At 38.9% G+C, this 27491-nt stretch overlaps 1 protein-coding gene across 1 annotated transcript in view; it reads right to left on the bottom strand.

Moving 5' to 3' along the window:
* The window catches only part of dlg2 (discs, large homolog 2 (Drosophila)), a 175941-nt gene that overhangs the window by 135492 nt on the left and 12958 nt on the right, over positions 1-27491 (bottom strand). Inside the window, exons 3-4 of the mRNA XM_054625181.1 lie at positions 15032-15183; positions 8197-8262 (exon numbers count right to left, since the gene is read on the bottom strand). Coding sequence (XP_054481156.1) covers positions 8197-8262; positions 15032-15183 — 218 coding nt within the window. The remainder of the gene's footprint in view (positions 1-8196; positions 8263-15031; positions 15184-27491) is intronic.

The raw sequence follows: 27491 nt of genomic DNA, 5'->3' as shown, positions 1-27491 counted from the left end.
AATAGTCCAGGTTGTTCCAGAAATCTTTCCATATAAGGATTATGGCGCCCACTGTGCTCTTGGGAGCCTTTAATGCAGCAGATACTTTTGTAGCCTTCCGCAGTTCTGTGCCTCAACACAATCCTGTATCTGAGCTCTACAAGCAGTTCCTTTGACCTAATGGCTCAGTTTTTGTTCTAATGTGCATTGTCAGTAACACGTTCTCACTCGCAACTCATCAAAAACAGGTTCTGGTTCAAATAATGATGCTCTAAGTATCCCTCTAGCATCAGCTTTGACTGTGTCAGGAATGGTCTGTCAGTTTCCGCTTGTTATATTCAGTTTATTAAAAAAAAAAAAAAACTTCCAAGGCAGATTTACTTAGTTTTTAAGTTTACTTACACAACAAAACTAGGCGTAGGAAATAATCATTGTTGAGGTTAAAATAAGTTAAATAACTACACTTGTTACGGTACTGATGTTAGGAGAGTACAAAAGTTAAATAATAAAATACGGCTATAATAGACAACGTTGACTTGGTTTCACACCAACAGCTGTCTCCTGGGTGAAAGTCCTGAGTTTGTAGAATCTCTCTTTGAATGAAATATGGTATATAAATAAAGTGTGCTTTGTTTACCAGTCTGTTATTCTGTCAGTATTTCATTCATCGCTCTGTTTCCTCTTCCACACAACCATATTTGGAGAGCATTTATAGTAAATAAACCACCAGAGGGCTCATTGGCCAGGCAACAGCATATTTTTGTTGTATGGCCAGCTTTCATGAATGTTATGGAAATATCCACACATAAATACATGTACCAGCTTCAACTTCCACTCGTGTAAGTTACATTTAAAAACACACCTCCTGCAGTTTGAAAACTGCACTCTTTCAAATTGCAATTCAAGTCTTTTATTGTTCAGCATCAAGTGAACTTGACTGAAAACCCTTGGCTGCATAACATCCCCAATGGGGAGTCAGAATCAAGAAAAAACATCTACAATGGCATGGTATCACAGTACTCATCCTGCTCCTGAAGTATTACATAACGTATGAAAACTTCATATCATTATGCAGTGCACATTCATTATGCAGAGCTGAATACTTAAGATAGTAGAGCAGAATATAAAATTCACAATGTCATAAAACACACTCACAACAGGGGCACTAAGAGGGAGAGCCTCTGAAAAGCTCAGTATGACTTTGGTATTATGGACTCTTCATGAATCAAGGTACTTCTAGTAACCAGAATCACATGGTATACACAGAAGAGCTGGTTGTTATGACGACACAATTAATATCGACGCTGTCAATATAGCAAATTCTCACTGTAGTGCTTTACAACACTTTCTTAACAGCAGTCCTGTGAGACCTGTATCACAGAGGAGTGGATATGGAGGACATCGTATCTGAGGTTTAGCATTGTGTGGGCTCAAACCTTATATAAAGCTTGTTAACAATGCTGTCATATACTCCTCCAGGTCCATTCCAAAGCTTAGTATACAATATGCTGCAATCACAGTTTGGAGAGCATATGATTCATTTTCTGAAAGGCAAGTCTTTCTTTCGATTTGATTTATTGCATGTGGCATGGCAGTAGACTCCCCCTCAAGACCATCAGTCACAGACTATGAGCACATTTACATTTTTCTAATTGCTTCAAATATTAGCCACCAAGGCAATACCGTTAATACCTTTTAATGACAAAGCCAATGGTCAGAATATGTTGGCACAGAGCTACTTGTGAAGCATGTCACTTACTGTGTGAATGAACTGTGGAACATTATAAACGCAGGTCCTGCTACTCCGTTTGTGTGTGCACCTGTACGGCACATTGAGGCAGATTGCTGTTTTACTTCACTCCCTCCATACTGCACTGATTGTAAAAAGGAAAGGACCATCTAAATGTTTCTTTTAAAAACTAAAAACGCTCTCAATCGATCCACTGCATTTCATGTTACAACACTATCCTTCTCACAGAAGTATGAGGCACTCTGAGTGGATGGCTGACTTGATAATGGTGTTAATGCTAAGACAGCATGAATATTTCACCATGGCTTTCAGGATGCCAACATGCTAACTAGGGCTGTAATCAACCAAAGAAATTCTTGGTCGACTGAAAACCTGAAATTTCGACTAAAAATCGACTAATGGGTGGGGGGGGGAGAGGCATCACGTGCATCTGCGCAATATAATAGCCCATGATTACCGAAAATATATACACTGATATCAGCACAAGAAGGCAATTAAACACAAAAGGCAATTCAGGGAAAATTATCTTTATTAAACACGACACCAATGGGCCTCATATCCTGAGCAATAACATTGACAATTCCTTCTGTGATATCATGTTTGCGTTTGGATGATAGAGGAGGCTTAACATCCAGCGTGGTCTGGGTGTATCGGAGGGATCCTGCAGTTATAAAACGAATAAACGATTATTAGACTAAAATATTGAAATATGTTTAATATGATATTAATAGGCTATAATATTGAAATATTACCGTTTTTAGATGATACGCCATGTTTGTAGTCGAGCTGTGATATGCAAACTGTTGTTTGCAAATTTTACATTCGACTTTTTTCCCGCCATCTATTTTGGAAAAATTCTGCCACACTGCCGATGTCTTTGACATGGATGGTAGAGGAGGAGGACTCAAATGAAACTTAAATGAAACGCTCAAAATAAAAATAAATATTCAGCAATTAAACCACCGGACGTTGAATAACATGGACCTTCTTCAGTCTACCTGTCTCTAGTGGGTTGGGCTAATCCAAAATAGTGAAAACAAGGGGGGTGTTCTCTGAAGACAGGCTGTTTTCTGTGAAACAGGGCTCTGAAAACACCCCCATTAGCACTTGGTACTTTCCTCCTGATGACGACTTTATGAAATTAACACGGCAAAAAATCGACCAATCAGAATTTTGGTCGACCCAGAACGTATCGACCAATAAGTCGACCAGTCGACTAGGACTTTACAGCCCTAATGCTAACTGACCAAAGGTGTCTCTGTGTGTTCTACAACATGTAAAGAAGAGTGTCCCTCTTTAGCACTTTCCAACCTGAACTCTGGGGTAACTCTCTTACTGGATGTAGACCGTGCCTATATTTAGGCTGCAAACCACTAAATAGAGATTTTCCGCACAAATGAGGAAGAGAGCTTTGTCAGTTCCACTTAGGATGGTCCATGCAAAAGGTGGCTGGGACCTTAGCCTGATGTACATAGTGGGTAGGCTGCTTCTGAGGAAGTTACATGCTCACGGTTGCTTTCATTATGGCTGTCTGCATGCAGAAAGCTTTGTTAACTTATATCATAAAATATTTCATAAACTTGAAATGATGACGATTGTCTATGTATTCACGATATTGCTTTTCTCACAGTTCGTAAACAGGACTGAGAGGGAGGCTGTGCTGTCAGCTTAATGCTACTATAAGCAGGCTAACATGCTAACAATAACAATGTGAACCATTTTCATAATCCTACTTTAGTGAGTTAGCATGCTAACATTTGCTAATTAGCACTAAATTGTAGGCTGATGGGAATGTCTCTAGTTCTGCAGGCCATTTGTCATAAAACAAAAGTATTTGACCCATTCAAATTGATTTGATTGACCTGATGATGGAACAGAAAACTAGAGTTCTCCCTGTAATTCACTTTAACACAACAATGAACGCCTCATGGTACCTGCTTTCTCATTTAGTAATGTGTAATGTGGATGATCATTTTCAAATAAAAAAATCTACATGAGATACTAAACAAATAATACAAAGAGTACAACATATATATTAGTATATTTAACTACCATAAATAAACCAGTAATACATCAGGATTATGATTGAACCATAATGATGTGGAGGAAATTATTAAATTTCATGGTAAATTTCTATGAGGAGAAAGATACAGTGGCCTAGAACATACTTGTTGCCTTGCTGTGAGCGGAGGATTCCCCTCTCCAGTGATGCAATGAGCTCTAACGCAGTAAAGAGCATACAGTCCAACAGGTCAGTTTTTTGTTCTGCCGCTTGCATAAGTATTTGTGTATTCTAATAATGCAAATAGATTTTGTTTGGAAACTGCCAAGTGCTGCAGCAGAACCATGAGCTGGCTGACTGAAGTTCAACCCAACTTCTGCTGTCATATCCTAACAGATAGGCAGCCACGTTCGGACGTCCGTACTGTAGTTAGGCGGAAAAGTGAATCATCCTCACACACATACAAAAACTCTTTGTCAAGATGATAACAATCCACAGCAAATATACACTGAAAGCAACCTATAACAAACGTAAATGAATCATTCATTCGACTCCTCACTCCGAAGCTCAAAGCGACAAGCTGATCGAGACAAGCGGCACCCTGAAGGAAGACAAAAACGAGAGTGCACGTGCAAACATTGAGAGATAATGGATGTGTAGACAGAGCTTCTCTCCTCCTGCTTCACTGCATGCCTCATTCTCCCACAGTCTCAGTCCATGTCTGCCTTTCATCCCCTCTCGGTTCCTGTGAATCATTCAATCGTGCTGGGTCTCTTACCTTAGTGGTGACAATACAAAGACAATCCATGCTGGCCGGACAAAAAAAAGAGGCTCTCAACCGATGCCCAAATTCATCCCCACTAATAAAACCACTGGAGGGAGAAAAAAAAAGGAGGAAGATGAAGAAAAAGATACCAGTGTGAGGAAGCGAGGAGGAAAGATAAAAAAGGTAGGTGTTGCTGAAGAAGAAGAAGAAGAAGAAGAAGAAGAAGAAGAGGGGGTGGAGATGAGAATAATAACACACACGCGCACGCGCACACACACACACACACACACACACACACACACACACACGCTGGCGAGGGGGAGAAGCCACGGCGGACAGACGTTACTGCATGTGGGCCCCTTGTGAGGATTGGGATGCCTCCTCCACAGCGCTGAAGGCGATCAGGATTACTAACGCCATCTCAGAGCAGAGCATGCGTCATCAGCCAGAACATGCACACACACACACAAACACACAAACTTACACACACTGAAAACGCTTAGCAGCTTGACTGGCCTCCCCCAACAACCCAAAATCATTCCTTAGCTTCTCTCCCTCTCATTCTCTCCTCGGTCTCTTGTTTTCAGTTCTCTCTCTCTCTCTCTCTACCTCTTTACCTCTCTCTCACACACACTAAGCATTGTTATGGGATGAGAGAGAGAGAGAGAGGAAAGAGAGTGAAGGACGACAACGTCAGCTCAGCGGAATGAATAAGATTCCCATGCTTTCTGTCTCGCTGGCTATTAGCTGCTGGATCTTAATAATAACACACTGGCTTTAATTTCATCTCCAATGACGTGGGGACAGACTTTTTACTGTGAGTGTGTGTGTGTGTGAGATAATTCAAGCAAAAATGCTTGCAGGCTGCAGGTAACTGTGTGTATGTCCGTGTCCATGCATACACATCTGCTTTATGCATTGACCCTGACAGAGAAATGATTAAATAAATCAAATAAAAACTAACAGTTATGGGATCTGTCATTCACATCAAAATAGATTCCAGTAATGCAAGATTTTGTCCATATAATTTGTATTATACCCAATTTAGATTTGACAAGAAGGTCCCATCTTGTTCTGGCAAGACTGACAACATCATTATGCAACAACCACAAAAAAAACCTACCTTATTAAGAGAAAATACAAAATTAGATATAATCTACAGGATTAAGTGAGCCCTCTTAAAATGTGCACTTCAGAATTTCACACAGGTTATTACAAATGACCAACAACAATAATAATGCAGCAGATTATGAATTCCACTAAGAGAAAAAAATTAATTTATGAACTGTTGTGATCAATCTTTAAAACGAAACTTCTAAAATATATTCACCATAATTAAAGACTAGAACAAAGTAATATATAATATTATGCAAAAACTAACAATTACAAATAACAATGCAGCATAAGGTTATCTAATTAACAGGCAACAAACTTGAAACACTAAATAATTCTACTAAAAAGGAGGACTTCCATTGTATCTAAGCTAGACAAGCTTTCAGCATTTTAACAACAGGCCATTGTGCCTTAGCTCTCTAACACCATACTCCTCTTATCACAATGTTGATGTACCAAATATGACTTGAAAATACAGACTGCAATGCACAGCTGATGAAAGCAGTAATGACAGAATGAAACAAAAATAATTGAACTACATACTTGTACTAACTATAACTTAGTTATGTAACAGTTCGTTGTGGTGTTTTTCCTTTTTTTTCTCCAAAATAACTGATTTTTTGTTTTTTTCAAAAAGTGCAATGCTTTCACCTCAACTTTCCTGCAGTGAAACCAGCAGAACATTGTACCACCACCCACAAATACAGCGTCGACTTCTTGTCTCCAGATGTGTATTGTCAACACAAAGTGACAGGACCGCTTCTTAATCATCAGGAGTTGCAAACTGTTCACTTTTATCTAAAAGTATTTCATGAGACACAGAATATAACAGCAAAAATGCAACGTGGAATTGATATCACAGTTTTTCAAAAAAACAAATGCAACTCGAGTATTATGTAAAAGAAAAAAAAAAAAAAATGATGTGTTGTTAAAAGGCAAAATTGATCTAATCAATTAAGTAAATAAAATACGCCTCAAAACAGTGTTACTATTGGATTGGGGAATTAAACATGAAACAGAGCTTTGCTTCAGTTCAGCTTTTTCATACGCAGGATGCATGTACCCATCCTACAAGCACAGTGCACTACCATGTGAGATATTACAGCACCACATGTTCTTTTTTGAAAAGCTCTATCCGAGTCTCGTAGTGCTGTACATTAAGAATCAGTCGACTGCCCCGTCAGACAGTAACTTCCAGGTAAACTAAGCCACACCGATGTCCAAACCGTTCCTCTGTGGAGACTATAAGCCTCTTAAACTGCAGCGTATTTCCCCATCTCATCTACCCCGGTACCTGTTTGCTGGATCCATCCTGTTGACGAGGTGTATTGCAGAATTTGACCTTGATTACTGCTTTCATTTGTGGACGAAGCAGGACCCCTACACTCCCAATGTCCCAACTCGTTCTCACTGAGCACAATCAGCGGCTCAGACTCCTTCTGCCAGAGCAGCAGGGCTAATCTTCCCAGGTGATGCGGCTCAGGCAGCTTCCATTTATTGCATTAGAGAGGAGGAATGCTTTAACCTCCTTTGTTAGGGCTGTTGCTCGTATATACAGACTGGGTGTGATAAATTTGGATTTGTCTGTTTATATGAACAACAGTACTACTTGAAGGATTTATTCAAAGGCCTGCTGTAATCCTTGACTTTGAAGCTGGCCTCTACCTGACCCAATACGATCTCCTCATAAGTCATTTTCAGGTCTGTTCTCAGATTTTACCACAGTAAAACTAGACGAAAATATGCAGATAAATCACTTATGCAGCTGTATTCGTTCCAGGAAGCATATATAGCAGTCAAAATGTCTGCACCGGCTTTTTATTTCAATCCCACGTGTTCTTAAATGAAATAAAATGTCACCTTTTCTAAAGAAAAGTTTCTTACTTTCCCATCTTCTGAACAGCACACAGAGTGACAGGAAACACAAGAAATAACATGCAATACAACGTATTGACTGAACAGGAGATCACATGTAATCAGTCATTTACCACAACATACAATACACAAAGGGAATTCCCTGGAATCACTGCTATGGATACATGCTGAAGAGGTCTTCTGAAATATAAAGGATAGTGTGTTTTTTTGTAGTTTATCAATTTGAAACTGTTCAGTGGAGACGCCACTACTGTCTCATTGCTTTACAACCTGCACTCTGAAACAGATCTGGCTGATATCACTCTGCACTCAATTCAAGTAAGATTCTCAATGACAGCAAACTTGACTTGCACAGAAACTTTTGAATTTCCATATGAAATAAAGAAGCTCTGCAGGTCCTAATCACTTTGTATCCTCCACTCCTCCAGAGTAACTAGGAGAAAAGAATAAACTCTCATCTTTACGGAGACTGCTCTCCAACACACAGAAAAAAGTTCAGCTCATGTCACTACAGTGTTCCACCAAGCCATGAGTGATGATGGGGTAAAATCAAAAAAATGAGATCACAGAATGAAAATGGATGCTGGTAATGTAAACACAAAGGGGGGAGCTGGTGTAATAGAATGTCAATGATCCCAAAAAAAAGCTAATGGGAGACACGCACACTCCGTTCACACAGAAGGAAGGCTTGGCTTCCAAAGGGGAGCTCACCTCAGACGTCTTGGCACTGATCTCTCCCTTCCCCATCCCACCGGGTTCTGAGCTGCTCTGCTCCCTCTGCTGGAGAAAACAAAATGTGGGCATAAGTAACTCTACACCACCACGTCAAACTGAAACACACTGACCTGAGGAACAACCAATAGATCAGGTAAACAATAGACCAGTTTTTAGGTAAGGACTACTTTATAGCCTGAATGCATCGGGATAGGACTAGTTCAAGCCTTCTGCTAAAGGTGTGTGCACTGTATGAGAAGTTTAGGGCGGCTGTGGCGTAGTGGAGAGCAAGGTAGTTCTCCAATCAGAGGGTCGGTGGTTCGATACCCGGCTTCGGCAGTCGATGTGTCCTTGGGCAAGACACTTAACCCCAAGTTGCTCCTGAAGGCTTGCCATCGGTGTGGACTGGATGTTGCATGAATGTTAGTTAGAGTCTGATGGTGGCACCTTGCATGGTAGCAATGTGTGAATGGGTGAATGATATGTAATATACTACTGACTGTAAGTCGCTTTGGATAAAAGCGTCTGCTAAATGACTGTAATGTAATGTAATGTAATGATAGGACTAGTTCAAGCCTTCTGCTAAAGGTGTGTGCACTGTATGAGAAGTTTATCAGTGAATTTGAGTTGGGACAGAGAGCACAGGGATTCTTAAAAAAAGCCTACATTACATAGAAAAATGCAAGAAAAAGCACTGATGATACAAAATACAGTCTTATATGTCAATTGCTCTAACTGCATATGGTAAATAAATCTAATCGTAATCAATTTTTAGGAATTTGTAAATGTTGAATCAAAATGTATATCACATTCAATTGAAATGGGAAAAAAAGAACAGGAGGATGTAGTTGTAACAATCATGCAAGAATTGGCAGTGAGTCATCATTGGCTGGTTGGTCTGTCTGCTGCTGCTCTGGTAAGTCTTTAATTAGAAGCTTGGATAGCGTAAGCCTACATGTGCCCGTGGCAACCAGAAATAAATCCCTAGCACATTATGACACTCTACAAACCCTTGGTACACACAGGCTTGCTTTATCCCTTCTTCTGTTTATAGCAGCAAGCTCCTCTGACTTCAAATACATGCAAACACGTTCATTTATTCACTTTAATTTAAAATAAAACATGCATATTAACATAAAAAAAACTCAATGGTAGGAGTGAAATACTGCCATTGGCATCAATGTAGGTCATACTGTATAAGGTGTGTTAGCCATTCAACTCTTCATGTATCATGTTACTCCAGGAAAACCTGGCACGATCTGCTGGTGAGATAAGTCCACCAAACTGGTCAGAATAGAATATCAAATAGGCAATTTAACATTATATTTAACAACATTTTAGATGCAAAATAACCATTTATTCAGAAAATAACTTGCTCATTAATTAAGATTTTTTTTATTATCTTTTGGTCATTTTATACTGGGGACCTTGTGGAGGGATTTGAACCCGGGATGTTGCGGTTCATGGTTGGCGCCTCAACCCCTAAACTGTTTATCTCATGACTAGTCTACTGTATCTGCCCCCAAGTGGCCGTTAGGAGGCACAACAATGACCACATATTCACACCTAATGATGCAGTCAGTGCCTCTCTTACAAAAGTAATATGAAAGAAGAATCATCTCTTCTCAAGCAACTAATTATGTTTATTTAACATTGCATACATTTAGAAACTGACTTTTAACACCACTGATATTATTCATTACCTTACTGTGATTTATGTTTTACTTTTATTTCCAAAAAAGGTGACCTGTTACTGGGTACGACTCTTACATCATAATCTGAAACAGGAGCGTTTGCAGCCATTGTCGTTCACAAAGAAAACGTTGAAAACTACTTACTGATAAGTTATTGAACATGTTGCATGTCAAGTATTTTGCGTCACTGAACTACACTCTTGATTACTTAGCTTACAAACTGCATACAGCATGTATCCAATAGTTGTTTTTTATATCTGAATGACCCATGTGGACCCTGTTAATAAATTTGGGTGGGCGATCTGCCGTCTCATTATTTGACAGGACGTCTGCGTAATCTTCAGAGGGATGATTGTGGTAACAGAGCAGGAAACGTAACAGCAGTGGACTGCTGAACTCACAGTGGGGTCATCACCCTCTGAGGACTCTTCTAATCCCATTCACTTATCCCTATCCTGGTACTACTCGATGACCTCATCAAAGTGGCTCAGCAGCTCCTGCTGTTACAGAGGGGCTATTTTTGAAAGACCTTGTACACAGGACCTGTTAATGTCACAATAACCAATTTCTTACTGTTGTTGCAGATAAAATGACAAGTGACTGTTGACAAATAGGATTACTAGTGGATTACCAAACTGGTTGGTCCCATTCCAAGTCAAACATCCTGTTAGTAACCTACTGGTGTATTACTGATATAGTTAGTATTGTTAGCTACTTCGATTATTATTATTAGTCACATTACTATCCCTATTTTCATGGCTATAATTCTACTGTAATAATTGCTGCTGTTATTATAAGTAGTCTTATTATATGAATCATTTATGTCATATACATTGAATGTGTTGTATCTCTGTTATGCTGTTCGTTCTGTACACATGACATCTATTGCATTCTGTCCATCCTGGGAGAAGGATCCCTCCTCTGTCGTTCTCCCATAGGTTTCTTCCTTTTTTCTCCCTGTTAAAGGGGTTTTTAGGGGAGTTTTTCCTGTGCCGATGTGAGGGAAGGACAGAGGATGTCGCATGTGCACAGATTGTAAAGCCCTCTGAGGCAAATTTGTAATTTGTGATTCTGGGCTATACAAAATAAACTGAATTGAATTGAATTGAATTGTTAGTTTTGGTTCACTGTAACTCAACCACATTTACCTGTTATGAAGGACTGACAACAAAGCATGATTTGACAATGATTGGGACAGAACAATGAGGTTGGTGTAAAAAAGTGTTATTGTAGTGCTGATCTATAATCACCTATAAGACCAAAAGCGCTACCAAGAGACTAAATAAGAGGCATAAAGAACCAAATTATAGAGGCCACTTGTTTTTTTTCACGATAATTCTTGGAGGCAGAGCTTCATTATGATTCATCTTTCATGCTTTTTCAGTCCTTCATGGCGCTCTACCACTCAGCGGCCTCTGTTCATTCCCCTTAATTAGAATGTCACAGTTTGAGCGTGTTCACATTCATCAACTCTTTCCCTCTCCCTCACATACACACACCGTCTCTCTTAATCTTGACACATTTCTAACAAAGAGCACCTTTGTCTTATCAAACTGTAAATACATTCAGCTGATGTACATTGATGAACCTGTCCAGTTAGTCACAGTTCTCTGTCCCGCTGGAGTCTGAGCTGCGCCTGTACAGTATGATGTAAAAGTCTTCTCCCCGAAGCTGTGCCATGAGCTCTCACTGATTATAACACCTGCAGTAAATGATCTCAAGGCTATGTGTAGTTGGAATTTTTTATTAGATGTGGTTGATGAAGGCTTTTGGGGGTTTTAATGCTTAAATAGCCGGGTTTCAGCTGCAACTGCCACACATTTGGCAACTGTTGTAAAGTGTAAAAAAAAGAATCTGTCATTTTGACAGTCAGCAAAGAAGGCTTTCACAAATCATTTGCAATGTGAACAAACGTTGATGTCTTCTTGTACGCAATTTCAATTTCAGCGGCATAATCGTGCTCTGTAGATAAAAGGCATCATATCTACAATATTACCCCAAACCTGAAACATTTTCTTTGATTCCTTTGCTTAATGCAAACTAGAGGTAGAAGGTATAAAAAGTACACTAGTATGAATTTTGTCTCCGCCATGCTGACCGGTAGAACCTAGAGATGCACTGATAAGATAAGATAAGATAAGATAAGATAAGATAAGATAATCCTTTATTAGTCCCGCAGCGGGGAAATTTGCAGACTTACAACAGCGTAGAGTAAAGTGCACACAAGAGACATAGTAGAAGAAGACAAGCTAAAAATAAAAAATGAAAAATAAAAATAAAATAAAACAAGTATTATAAATAAGCAATAAAAAACAGTAGAAAAACAACAATAACTGAAATATTATATTTACAGATCAATCGGTCACCGATCAAAACGGACATTTTTCATCTGGCCAGAAGATCATTTCCATATTTAACTAAGTCAAATTTAAGCATGTGTGCAGCAGCTCCATGATAGTGAAGAAAGCCTTGAGGAACAGCCTGTAAAACATCAGACATGAATTATTTGTAATTTTTTTATTTTGTAGTTATCTCAGTGACGGACTCTTGTGCTGATAGCACAGTTCTGCTTATAACAGCTAACGTTAAAGGAGAATGAGTTGACTTGCATTGTGCGTTGGCGATGGTACATTATAACACTATCAGGATGTGTTTGAAAGTTATCTTATAAAATGTAGTTTTTGGTGATTGACTTGAATAAATCAAGTTGTTTTAAAGATGTTTTCACAGCAATTCAAAAATAAATATTAGGGATGGAAATATGACCTCTTTAACTTCCTCACCCTAACTCTAAGCAGCAGTCCTCACCCTAACTCTAAGCAGCTTATGATACGTCATTAAAACTACAAATGCCAAGGTTTGTTTTAATCAAGCAAATGTTTAAATAAAAATACAATTATTGATTTCCTATTCATTTGAATTAAGCATTTTTCAATATAGATAACAATAACAAAGAAAAAGATAACATTTAGAATCTTTGACAGTTTACATTGACTTAGGGATGGTTGAAATTATGCCATGCAGTGCTCTACCCCTTCAGAAGAATTTTAGGAAAGCAAATATACTGTTATATATTCCATTACCACCCTTGCTTCATAATTATACCGTGATCTACATTTTAAGCCACATTCAAACCACTGTTCTCTTTGAATGTCAGGTGAAAAAATTGCCTCATTGAACTGCCTGTAGATATTGACACATCAAGCCGTTACGGAGCAACGTAATCATTTATTAGGAGTTGTGCTTCTGGCCACCGGATGAATACAACTCTAATTTAGCTCTGTTTTCAGTCTTTACCAACCTCTGATAAAACATGTGTCTCTTTAGCCGCTAAATTCTGCTCTATGTTCACTAGCTGTCTGCTTCAGCGGAAAACAAGGTTATGAACTTGAACCAAAACAGTAAAGTTGTACCTGGACAGTAAACAATGTGGTGAAACTCACCATGAAGCTCCGTAAAGCCGAGGAGAGCTGAAAATTCAGCTGATAGTGGTCTAAAGGTTCATAGCTACCAGAGACATCTTTCACATTATCTTTTGACACATAGTTGTTATAAAAATGTAGATGACTGCTTTAAATTACTTCAATTTTAATTCTATTTTAGCGACAACTTGCAGGTGAACTAACCATTAAACTTGGTTACAAACTGACCAACAGTCCTAAGTCCTATCAGAAATTCAGTAGCAAGATGTTCCCAGTATTGTGTGCTGATGAATACACTTTCAAGAAGACTTATTTTATATTCAACCCTTGCTCGTGACTTTATTTGTTTTTTTAAAACTCCTGTTGCCATGATTTTAAAAAACTTCAGTGGGTTTTCCATCAACCCAAGAGATAAGAGTGGCTCATTGACAAGGTTTAGATGGTTGGACCCTTTAAACAAATGTTTCCAAGCGCAACGAGTAGTCTTTGAAGCATTTGCTGTAGCAAGCTGGTATAGGAACAACAAACAGCAATCATGTTAACATACTGGCTTTTAAATTTGTTAAATCATGGAGATTTTCTCATGAAACAGTAAAAGCATTGTAGTTGTGTCTGATGTACAAATGTATTAATAACGTACCTAGAAACACAAAATCAATGCCAGTAGTTAGTTAGCACACATGTTAACATGCGTTAATGCTCATAATCAACCTTGTTTTTCTCATCCTGGCTGTCCTGCAGCACCTCTTCTCACCCTCTCTCTGAAATGCTCCGTTGTAGCGCTTGCTCCTCCATCCAGAAAAAGTCTGCCCTGATTGGTCAGCTAGCCCGATCTGTTGTGATTGGTCAACGTTTCACATTTAAAAAAACTCTTCCTCCGGAGCTTCAGCTCCGTCTCTCTTTTTTGTTGTTTGAGGGCCAAACTTGCTGAAAGGAGTTTTCACGTAAAACGGAAGTGAAGGAGAGAATTCAATGGAGCCGTTTCAGGCAGCTCAGGAGCTTCTGAGGGGGAGGGTAACTCCTTTTAGGCGTGGACTTCAGGTTTTACACTCTACAGACTTTCGTATGTACAAAAATATATATAACACGCTAAAGTGGAAAAGCATAATAGGGCCACTTTAAGTCTCTAGTGTGGGTGAAGCTCCAGAAACATGGAATAGTACATTTCCCATAATGCAACTTGATAGTGTCTTTCATTAGACCCTCTCTTTGTCCACTTCTTTCAATTCCGCTCCTCTAATTGTAACTCAAAAATTATTTTTATGAGTAATCTGAAGTCGTTGTGTGAAACTGGCCACTTTAAAGTAACAAGGAGTTTCAGTCGTTTCAAAATAATCGGTTTTACTTACTATAAAATTGGACATCTTTATGTATAACTTCATGACTGAGAGCCTATGATTTAATTTATTTTATTCAAGCAACTTCTGACAGAAAACTGAATGGCAAGCGTCACAATATGCTGTTTACCTTACAGAGCACCACAAACAGCACATCTCCCTACAGTTACATGGAAATCTATTTAAAGGCTTTGGACCTCATATCCAGCATGTCTGCTGATTCATGCTTACCTGCTGTTAGTGCTGATGCTGTCTGCAAGAAATGTCTGCACCTCAGCCCTGAACCTGCTTTACTGCAGCATTTTTTTAATGGTTTCAGCAGATAAACTAGTTAAACAGAGTATTCTTCAGCCCAGGTATGTCTAAGGTTTAGCTGGGCTGAACTCACCTCCTCCACTGGACAGGCAATCTCAGGGTGTTGTAAAGAAACACTCTTCTCCCACTTGTCCGCCATGTGGTTGACCTCCTCCAGCTTTTGCTCACAGCTCTTCTGTGTGTTTAGCAGCGTCACTTCATAGAACTCCTGGATATCTGTGGAAACAGAGATATTACATGACTCAGGTGTTGGTTAACTTCTCCAAAGTCAACGCAGTAAACTAAAATAAACTCATTTGATGTGGAGACCAGAACATCCTGAGTCAGCGCTACAACCATTGTACTATTCATTCAAATAATGGTACTGACAATCTCACAGTTCAATATCAATTTAGTTTTTTTATATAACATTCACATGCCATAACAAAATGGGCATAATCCAAATTTTTTGTGAGGACAATGTTTGTGAAAGCAGCCAAGGTTCTTACGCAAACATTTTGTCTCTGTACTTGTATTGTTAGACCTTAGTGCTGCGTTCGATACCATTGACCATCAAATCTTTTTACAGAGACTGGAGCATCTAATAGGCATTAAAGGAACCGCACTTAGCTGGTTTAAGTCGTATTTATCAGACCGATCTCAGTTTGTATATGTAAACAATGAAACCTCGATGAAAACCAAGGTTAGTCACGGAGTTCCACAAGGGTCTGTTCTTGGACCAATTTTATTCACCTTATATATGCTTCCTTTAGGGAATATTATCAGAAAACACTCAATAAACTTTCATTGTTATGCAGATGATACCCAGTTACATCTATCGATTAAGCCAGACGAAACTAACCAGTTCTCTAAACTTCAAGCATGTCTTAAGGACATAAAAACCTGGATGACCTGCAACTTCTTGATGTTAAACTCCGACAAAACTGAAGTTATTCTACTAGGCCCAGATCACCTTCGAAATCAATTATCTAACGATATAGTTTCTCTAGATGGCATGGATCTGGCATCCAGCACTACCGTTAAGAACCTCGGAGTTATCTTTGATCAGGATCTATCTTTTAACTCAGATCTCAAGGACAGCCTTTTTTCATTTACGTAACATTTCGAAAATCAGGCAAATCCTGTCTCAAAGCAATGCAGAAAAACTAGTTAATTTGTTACCTCTAGACTAGATTAATGCAATTCGTTATTATCAGGCTGCTCTAATAAGTCTCTTAAATCTCTACAGTTGATCCAGAATGCTGCAGCACGTGTAAGAAAAGAGAGCATATTACTCCAGTATTGTTATGCTGTTCATTCTGTACACATGACATCTATTGCATTCTGTCCATCCTGGGAGAAGGATCCCTCCTCTGTCGCTCTCCCATAGGTTTCTTTCTTTTTTCTCCCTGTTAAATGGTTTTTTTAGGGGAGTTTTTCCTGTGCCGATGTGAGGGGAAGGACAGAGGATGTCGCATGTGTACAGATTGTAAAGCCCTCTGAGGCAAATTTGTAATTTGTGATTCTGGGCTATACAAAATAAACTGAATTGAATTGAATTGAACATTAGCTTCTCTGCACTGGCTCCCTGTTAAATCAAGAATAGAATTTAGAATCCTTCTACTCACCTGCAAAGCTCTAACTGGTCAGGCACCGTCTTATCTTAAGGAACTTATAGTTCCATATTACCCAACTAGAGAGCTGCGCTCCATCAATGCAGGGTTACTTGTAGTTCCTAGAGTATATAAAAGTAGGATGGGAGCCAGAGTTATCAGCCAGTTATCAGGCTCCTCTTCTGTGGAACCAGGTTTCAGTTTCAGTCCGGGGGGCAGACACACTCACCGCTTTTAAGAGCAGGCTTAAGACCTTCCTTTTTGATAGAGCTTATAGTTAGGGCTGGTTCAAGTTTGCCTTGGTCCAGCCCCTAGATATGCTGCTATATGCCTAGACAGCCGGGGGACTACCTAGGATACACTGAGCTCCTCTCTCCTCTTCTCTCCCTCCTTCTTTATGTATAAATCTCCTATTTATGCAAATTACTGATTTTGCTTCTTCCCCGGTGTCCTTGTGCTTTCTCGCCTCGCAGGTTCCCAGGAATCGGGGTTATATCTGGATTGTCATCGTGCCACCTGCTGTGGCCTTGCTGACACCCACTGCTACTACCACTATTATAATTAGTCACATTACTATTATCATTCCCTGTACTATCACGCTTATTGGCTTTGCTTCTACCCTGGAGTCTTTGTGCTTTCTCGCCTCGCAGGTTTCCATAAATCGTGGCTGTACCTGGACTGTGGTCGTGCCTCCTGCTGTGGCCCTGCTGACACCAACTGCTACTACCATTATTATTATTAGTCACATTACTAATACTATTCCCTATATCATTATTTCAATTCCACTATAGTCATTGCTGCTTTTATAAGTAGTCTTAATTTTTTCCTTCGTTACTCTGCTTACTACTGTGATTATATGAATCATTTATGTCATATACATTGAATGTGTTGTATCTCTGCTATGCTGTTCATTCTGTACACATGACATCTATTGCATTCTGTCCATCCTGGGAGAAGGATCCCTCCTCTGTCGCTCTCCCATAGGTTTCTTCCTTTTTTCTCCCTGTTAAAAGGTTTTTCCTGTGCCGATGTGAGGGTTCCGGGACAGAGGATGTCGCATGTGTACAGACTGAAAAGCCCTCTGAGGCAAATTTGTAAGTTGTGATTTTGGGCTATACAAAATAAACTGAATTGAATTGAATTTTGGACAGACATATGAAATGTACATTTTACATTCAGCCAGGTCACTGTATGGGTGAATGCTCTGTATGTTCTGCTTTGACTAAACGTCTGCATGAGCCACAGCTGTTTGATCCTCACTGCATTAGAATCTTCTGGAGCGATGGACTGAACATCTATTGGTGCATCATTATCGTTATCTACCACAAAGCATATGCATTGCATGACTCAAGTAAGCTTTTTGTTTGGCATTCAATTCATGTGCTATTGTTCTTGAATGGCTGGTGATGTTCTACAGAAGAACCAGACCCTTAACAAGTGATGGGATACATTTACATTTCAATATATCTTAATGAAAACCAGCAGATACAGGGTCATGTTTCTGTCCCAATCTTATCACAAAAAAGATTGCACGAGTGTTCAGAAAATAAATGAAAAAATCTATAATTAATATTGAAGTTTTTGGTAAAACAAACAAACAAACAAACAAACAAGTTTGTTTTGTAATTCAAATGAAAACAGGCTATTATGGATGCAAATTAAAACAGTATAATGTATGCAAATCCCCAAAGGCTATTGAATGGTTGGTTTACAGCGGGGTGAGTATATGTGTAAGACTCTATGGTACAAAACCAGTCGTTGTGAGCTGTCACTCATTTATTTATTTTTATTTATTATTATGACCGAATAAAGTTATGCAGTAGACTTTTACATAAACGTTGCAATACAGCACATGACATCCAGTGTAGCTTGTGTTTACACTGATAAACTATATCTGACTTTTGATCCATTATAATGAATTAAATAAAAAATAGTTTACAAAAGGAAACCAAACATTCATCTGCAGCGCTCACCTCAATGTCCACATGAGAAGTGACAGTTGGTCTTAAATACTATCCTCTCTACGGTACATTCCACTCAAAACCATCAACTGTGACAATTAATAGCTAGGCATAAAGGGACAGAGGGAAAAAAGTGACCGTAGTTTCAGTTTGAGAAATACAGAGACAGAAAGTTGTCAAGAGTAACTCACAGTGCAGTAAAAGCTCCCTGCTCTCTCCGGTCAGGTTGCAGCGTGCTATCCTGTGAAACAGTGTGCTGTGAGAGGACCAGATGCCTGGTGGGACGCAAACATTGAGCCTAATCCTCAGACATAGAGGCCGCCTGTTCCCCTCAATGCAGACAATGACCTTACACCCTGCATAGCTGATTTCTAATTCAGCCCTCCTCTGTGCTTAACTCTGCCAGCAGTCCTTTCCAACTCTGCCTTAATGAAAAAAAACTCCACTTCTCCACTCTAAAGTGGTTGAACATCTGTCCAACCTGGCATCCCGTTCTCCACCCCCTTCCCTCTGATATCTACAAAGCCTGCTTGTCACACCAGTATAGTGTTTTCATCACGCTTTGTACAAGTTTTGTGTCAGGCAAAAATAACTTGACACAAAGATAGTGACTAGCAGCTCTGGAACGGTCCATTCACACTTTCTGCTGCTTTAAAGAAGGCAGCATAGCCTGCATGAAAAAGGCATCATGAGCCCTGCAGAGGAGAACTCACTACTATATGCAGCTTGTATGTGTGTCTAATAAATGTGTTCATGCTGGAAATCTCCACTGGCAAGGGGGATTTCCATTTGTAAGCCTCAGAGAGATGGTTAACTGATCACATTTAGAGCCGATTCCCTGGTACGAGCTGTAACCAACATAAAATGGCTGCAACTAAAAAAATGTAATGGTGTTTATAAAATGACATACAAGAGTGGGACCCAACTACTAATTCCCAGAGTCCAGGGTGATTTCGTCCAAAAGCTTATAGATATTACGTTTCAAATTATGTAAAGCAGAAAAAAGCAGCAAATGCTCACATTGGGAAGCTTGAACCTGCAAATCACTGGAATTTTTACTCTTGATGAGAGACGAAGAAGTGTCCATTTTCAAATATTGTCTAATCAGTTAATGGATTTGCCACTTTCCATTAACAGCACATCAAACTAATGATTAATATGATTTTAATCAAAACAGCATTTCATTTTTATTGTGCATCTATACACAACAAATATTTGTTTTGTGTGGGGAAACAGTAGTTATAACTTTTAGCAAATTTTTGTTATAATGCTTGTGCCAGCAAAGTCTTACTGTCATCCTACTGAGATTATCTTTTATCAGCTTTAGATTTAAGACTGTTACACTGTTCACATTATACCTCTTCAAACTTTAACAAGAGTAGTGTCCAGCTTTGTCAGTTACACTCTATCATGTACAAATGTCCTCCAAAGTTGTGGTTCAGGTATCAAGCCTTCACTGATGCTACGGTCTACTTTTACAGATTTGGGCAGTATGTTAAAGTGTGGGTCAAAAAAATAAATAAAATAAAATAAAGTTATATAACAGGATAACATGCATGCTAAAATGTGTAATCATGTAATTATACTTTTACAGTGGAAGTATCTGTTAAGCCTTGGCATTAACTGTTAATCCATAGGCTTTATCAGAAAAAAAACAATGACAAAATCCCAATCTGGTGAGTATTTTTGGTAGCAGGGCTAGATAGCATGAATCCTGCTCTTCAGCACACACATGCAATACTGACCAGTAAATTGTCTCTATAATTACACTTAAACTGTTAACAAACTAAAGCTCTTAATAATATGAAAAAAATATTTTTAGTTTTTAAAGAATTTAATTCACATAGGAGTATACCTGATCAACTTTACCCTGTGGCTATTTCATATGGAGTATTATAACCAGGACACATGCAATAAATATATACAGTTCATAATGTTGAACTGACCTATGAAATGACCTATATAGGAATAGAAGATTTTGTTGCCCAGCCCTACACCCTAGCGTTAAGTACACAGTACTTGAGAATACTTCATTACTCTCCACCAGTGACTGTATTAAAAATGCATTTTTATATGTATTATTACTGGAGACTATAAAGCTGTTTTAATGAGTTTCAGAAGTAAAGCTCATTGTAGTGCCCCCTATTAGAATCTCCCAACTTACATGGTTCAGTGGATAGCTAATTTCCATTGCCGCCACTATAATTTTAAGGTACTACTTTACTCCGGCACATCCTTTCTTTTGGTTTTCAAGTCCTTGACAGCGACTGTTTGCTACTCTTGCCCTTTTGGGTTTGCTTAGCAACTCGATGGTGAATCTGAGGAGATTTGCATCCTCTTTGAAGCATGTTTTTTTATAAGTACAAAATTCAACTTCAACAAAGCACAAAGCATTTTTACAGTAAATACCCATTGTCACAATGCTGATCTGCTTTCTTCATGCTTACATAACGGGTGGGTGGAGTAGGCTGGGACTCATAGCGATGGCTCCTGTGTAGCTGTGCTTCTTTGGGGAGCAATTATTCCAGCTGCATCCCTTCCCTACAGCTAGCCCTCCTCCACAGTGACTAAGGTGCCAGCTAATCCTTCTACTCCCAACACACACAGGCTACCAATTATTGGTAATAAATCACTGCTCACTCCTCTGGCTCTCACCCCCCTCAAGGAAATAACATTTAATAGTCAAATCGGGGCTGTTAAAATGAAAAGAATATGTGAAGGAATGCATTTTGAAGTACAGGTTATTGACCAATACACAACTCTCACAATTTTTGTGAATGGTGTAAATAAAGAGGATATGAATCATAGTTGTTCTATTTTTGTAACGCGAGGGCTGGAGAACAAGAGTTAAAGAAAAATATAATTTTTTTGTCCCCAAATATCCCACACCATTGAGTCTCGAGTTCACATCCTTTTTTCTACACTTGTAAAGCTGCAGCTTCACCACTGGAGAAAGTAAGGGAATATCTGAATGTATACCAGAGGAACAGTGTATAGTGGGTGGATAACTCCACTTAGGGTTAACACCAATTTGAAGGAACAGTGAGAGGAGGATTAAAACTAATGACTGCAAGAAGTTAACACTTTAAGCTCTGACTCACCCTATTTTCTGCATTTTATTTGAAAGGTTCTCTATAGCATTTTCTATTAATAACGCATCAAACTATTGTCTATGTAAAGATATAGTGGAGTAATGTCTAAATGGTAAATGGACTGTACTTGTATAGCGCTTTTCTAGTCTTCCGACCACTCAAAGCGCTTTTACATAACTAATCATTCACCCATTCACACCCATTCATACACTGATGACAGGAGCTACCATGCAAGGTGCCACCTGCCCATCAGGGTATCTCTAATCATTCACACCCATTCATACACCGATGGCACAGCCTTCGGGAGTCGGGGTTAAGTGTCTTGCCCAAGGACACATCGACATGGACTGCCAGAGCCAGGGATCGAACCGCCGATCCTCTGATTGGAGGACGACCCTGCTCTCCACTGAGCCACAGCCGTCTACCTGAGCAGAAATGAAATCTCTCTCCCTCTGTGTGTGTTGTGACCCGAGCATCTCTGTACTTTGTTGTCATAGCCGGGCCGGCTTTGTGTGCCTTTTTGTGCACTTTAGCGTTCCCCACTGATTAGCTCACTGCGGCTGCTCTGCATAGCACTCATACAGAAGTTACAGCTGATAAATACGTCCCAACAAACAGTAACATCACAGAAGCTTAGCACCCATCTGTTTGTCCCTCAGGGAAACATTGTTAGCTCTGCCAGCACTGTTACCGTTGTCTTTACCGTTAGCGCTGTTAGCACCGAAACTTTAGCTTTTTTTAAAAAACAATTTTTAAACCGTTAAACTCTGAAAAAACGCCATGAGACTCTGGGCAGCAACACATTGTAGGAGCTAAACGACACTGAAATCCACTTCTCTCCTGAGAACGCATGAAAACACAGACCTGAAGATTTTGACTGGAGAAAAAAAAGATTTTTGAAGAAAGCAGTGTTTGGGGGCTCTACATGAGCTCATGTACAGCCACAACAATAGTAACACCATCACTTTGTGATTAATAATGTCCTTAACAATCTCTCATTGCAAAGGAAAACTGTATGTCAGCACTGCTAGGGGGACGAGGGACAGAACGAGGACGTGTTTCTGTAAACTGTGATGAATGTTTGGGTAATAACTGTACAGTTCAGCATCATTTTCTACTCCAAATACATTTGTCAACACTGGACGGAAACTTCTTATTGTCTGATTGCTTGTGTTTTTGTCCCATGTGACTTCTATTTAGTTATGTTGCCACGTCCCCAGATCTTAAAGATTAGCCTGATGAGTACACTGTATTCATCGCTGACAGGAATGGTGGCCAAAACTATGAAAATAATACCAATGCTGTGACAAGGCAGAAATACATTTGTTTGTTGGTCTTCCTGCAAGCCTGTCATATATTCATATCATGCAAAACTCCCACTGCTCTCCAGACACACATGACACCCAGTGACATCTGCCTCTGAAACCAGTTGATCTGAGACTGGAGGTATACAGGATCCTTGGACTTTGTTTTACTCTCTGCTTTCAGCAGTACTGTGTGTCAGTGAATAAATGCTTCAACTTCACATGATCTGATCCGAGCCAAGTTCCCATGTCTTGCTTGCCACCTTCTGATTTCAGAATTAAAGTGAAGAGGGTTAGCCCTGAAGTTAGAAACAACGTTATGCCTTAAGGTGGACTGACTTTTGAGGCGGACCCACTATTCAGCCATGTGGTTGACTTTGATTTCAAGACTCCTCTGTATTTGTGTCAATTGTTGGGTTCATCGCAATTACTCAAATACAAAACAGAAGAGGGAGTGTGTGTGTGTGTGTGTGTGTGTGTGTGTGTGTGTGTGTGTGTGTGTGTGTGTGTGTGTGTGTGTGTGTGTGTGTGTGAAAGATTAATAATAATATTACTTTAAATAACAATATTAATTTAACTGTATATTTCAGTACTTTTTGGAACATTTCAACTCATTTTAACAATACCACGATGATACTGCTAAATGTGATCATTTTTGTCACTATAACCATGATGTGAAATTCTCGCATCATCATTTTGCCTAATCACTGATTGAGAAACAGATTGAGGAACAGTCGTAGCAGATGTCAGGATCAAATGAGAGTCAGCCGAGGTGCTGCATTAGAAGAACACGATAATTGATGAATCATAACTCACAGCCTCATGTTAATTCCATGCCTACTCACTGCCCCGAGCATGATGGGAGTCTGAAAAGAGTAATTTGTACCGTATCTCTTGTGCGTGTTGGGCTGCAATTTCCTGTGAGGTCAACCACGAGGCTGAGGTAAAGCACAGTCCACTGCAGCAGGGTCAGCTAAGTGTGTGGGTGTCTTCATAACCTGACAAGAGTGGGAGGAATGACTTAGCTGACGGTGCCGACTATAGTGAAGTACTGAGATCAGCTCTTGCTATGACGATCATGCAGTATGCCAGATGCACAACATCTAGTATTACATAACAAAGGATGTTCACATTATACAACTTAAAGCCCATGTCTGCCTCACACTTCAATCAGTAAGAACTGCTACAGAGTTTGCTGTTGTTTCAGCGATGTGGACAGTCAACCACTCAAAGCTAATTCAGAGCCGTTACAAAAACAGTCTTCAGACCTCAGATCTGGACAACTCCAGATGTTTTAGCTCAAAAACTGTGATGGGAGTCTTCCTTCGATCACTCCCGACAAAGGCAGAATGTTGTGCAAAAGATGAAGATGGACATAAACAAAAGTTAGCCCAGTCTTATGGCTCCCTCTACTGGAGCTCCAACTATATCTGTATATTCCACATATCACACACATTACTACATCTCAACTTAATATCAGATGTTGCATACAGTAGCAGATGAGTCGAATAAATACACCTGAAACTGTACTGAGAGAGATATAGTGTTATGTGGGGACAGGTATGAATGCTTGACATTGCAAATGACCTTCATCATTATAAGCATGTCACTGCAGCAACACATTTCCTCACTCACTAGTCACTATGGCAATTGCACATGTTTTACTAAATGGACACTAGAACATATCCAACATTTCTTCATTGGCTGGGTGTTTTTGTTGAACACAGTAGCTCAAAGCTTTTAGGGCTGAGAGAAATCTCAATATTTTATTATTTAATTTATTTTCAATAGTTGACCCTGCTCTTCTGCTCTAAACACATATACGCATATGTTTTAGTATTGTGATGCTGTTGTTACTCTTTGGATGTTTATCTGCTCACATCCCTCTCTGTCTGCCCTGCCTCTCTTATTCTCTTTCTTGTTCTAGTCCTGTTGTTCACCTCCAATACATTCAAATTCCATGTGCAGCTTAAGCTGACACTAAATTTGTCATTTTCAGAAGTTGGACCCGAACATTTTATTTACTTAAACAGGCCCTATTATGCTATTTTCCGGGTGCATATTTTTATCTCAAGTTACAGTTACAACATGTTTCCATGCATTAATGCTCATAATCCTCCTTGTTTTTCTCATCCTGCCTGTTCTGCAGCACCTCTTCTCACCCTCTCTCTGAAATGCTCTGTTGTAGCGCTTACTCCTCCCTCCAAAAAGCAAAGTCTGCCATGATTGGTCAGCCAGCCTGCTCTGTTGTGATTGGTCAACATTTCACATTTCAAAGAACTCTTCCTCCGGAGCTTCAGCTCCGTCTCTCTCTTTTCTTGTTTGAGGGCCAAACAAGCCGGAAGCAGTTTTACGTCACTTCCGTAACATTATGACCTCATAAAGTTACGGAAGACCTCGACAGACCTTTTACATGTACAAAGACATATATAACACACTAAAGAAGAGGGGAAAAGTGGAAAAGCAAAATAGGGCCACTTTAATTCTTTACGATGATATTGTACAACTGGAGCGTTAAACAGTCAAGTGGTTCCACTACAATTGAAAATTATTATTATTTTTATGTTATTGTTTTTTTATTTATCTACTTATTAATTATAAGTTCACTATTTTAATTTACATATTTAATTTACTTTATTCCTTGCCTTTTTTATTTTATGTATACACATTCGTTGTCTGAATAATAAATAACATTTCACAACAAATATGATATATTCAAGCTATCTTGCTGTGACTGCTCGTGTCAACATGTTGTCATAGATTAGATACAGATTATAGATATTAGGGTGAAGGATTCCAAATGATAAATATAGAAACATGTGATTCACTTATGGAGCCACATACCTAAAATGTGCTCGCTCTTTTTTAATCTTGTTTCAGTCCAATTAAAATTTTTGGGATTCTATGAAGCATGGCATTTGAAAAGTATTATATAAATAAAATACACTGGAGGTTTAAATGAATAAATACATTAAAGTACAAATTTGAAAGTTTCTGATTTCTTCACTGATGAACATTGTGTTGTTTCTTCGCTCAAAATCCTTGATGGAATTTGAATTGTATTAGAATGGTGACGACAAATGTTGGTGTTAAGATTTTCTATTGCGTATTTGAAAGCAAATGTCTTCTCAATTTATTCATTCTCACTCAGAGTCATGTAATACACACCAGGCTTATTTAACATTTGACACATGCAAAGTTACCACAATGAGCCACGATAAGTGTATATGAACAGGTTGATATATAAGATGTTCCATATACCATGTTAAGTGTTGGGGGACAGGATTTGTCTAATAGCATGATTCATTACAATTCTCCCTCTCTTCACAAGATGGCAGCCTAGTCTACATCAATTATCACTGAGCTGTGATTATCTAAATATCAGTCACAGCCACTGTTGCTTTCAGGGAAACTGAGTCATTGAAAATCACAGGAAAGAGAAAATATTCAATAAAATGCTTGCATAAATTCCCATTGAAGAACTATGTGAAAATATGAATCTGTCTTTGCAGACAGTAGTTTTCCAGTGTAAAAGTGATGTAGAGGTGTGTTAAATGAAGTGAAGACTCACACATGTTGTTGTTGTTTTTGTTAGTACTCCTACGGACATAATGCGAGAACATACAAACAGAAGTAAATGATTGTAATGTACCCTGAATTTAACAGCAGCTCCAACAGATCATCTATCTGATGTAAAGCACAAGAGGAGTCCTGTAATCCGTTAAGTACACATGAAACCCTTAAAACCTACCAATGACATCTTTAACCTTTGACATGGCTTGAAACAGTAAGAGTCACTCTAATCCACATATGAAATTTGCCAACTAGGCAGCAATGAAAAAGGGATAAAAATCAGTGATTTAGAACTTTATAATATATGTGCTGACCTCACCTCCTTATTTATGTAATGAAATATTTTAAACAGCTGCTGAAATTTAATCTCTGCATTTAACAGGTTTTAGTAAGAGAAACAGAGGGCTGTTTTTGCATAGTTCTTACAAATATATATTTGGTTTGGACCAGGAAAAACAAGTTAATTTGTTGCTTTTCAGTTCAGTGTTCACACTGGCTTTAAACAAACCAAGAGCTGTAAACATGAAGTCATGTAAAATGACCCAGTATTGGTGATGCTGATCATCCTGCATCATCAGCTCCATGTGAGGAGGAAATCAAATTCTGGCAGCAGAGCATTCTGTATTTTACTTTTCTTTTTTTTTTTAATCTTCTCAGGTGTCACACGAGCTGACTCACTACGGGCATTATTAGTCCAGACTGCATAAGACATAAAAAAAGAATAATATGTAACTGTCGCTACATTTCACTTCTTTATTGAGCAAAATACATGATAGGACAGAATCATGTTTGAACTACTTTTCACTTTCTGATTGATCAAGAAAAATCCTTACGCACATACATGTTATCCAGAAACCAAATGATCCTGCATTAACATATAGCTTATACAGATCTTCGTCTTAACAGTTGACGATCACCGGTGGATGTTAATAGACTACATTAATGCTAAAATGATTGATTAGAACCGGACCAAAGCCACCTGAAAACACCAAAAAGTTTATG

This window comes from Anoplopoma fimbria, chromosome 24, assembly GCF_027596085.1.
Source record: "Anoplopoma fimbria isolate UVic2021 breed Golden Eagle Sablefish chromosome 24, Afim_UVic_2022, whole genome shotgun sequence".
In the NCBI taxonomy this organism is placed as follows: Eukaryota; Metazoa; Chordata; class Actinopteri; order Perciformes; family Anoplopomatidae; genus Anoplopoma; species Anoplopoma fimbria.
Note: the sequence above shows the minus strand (reverse complement) of the source record. Positions and strands in the feature narration are given on the sequence as shown.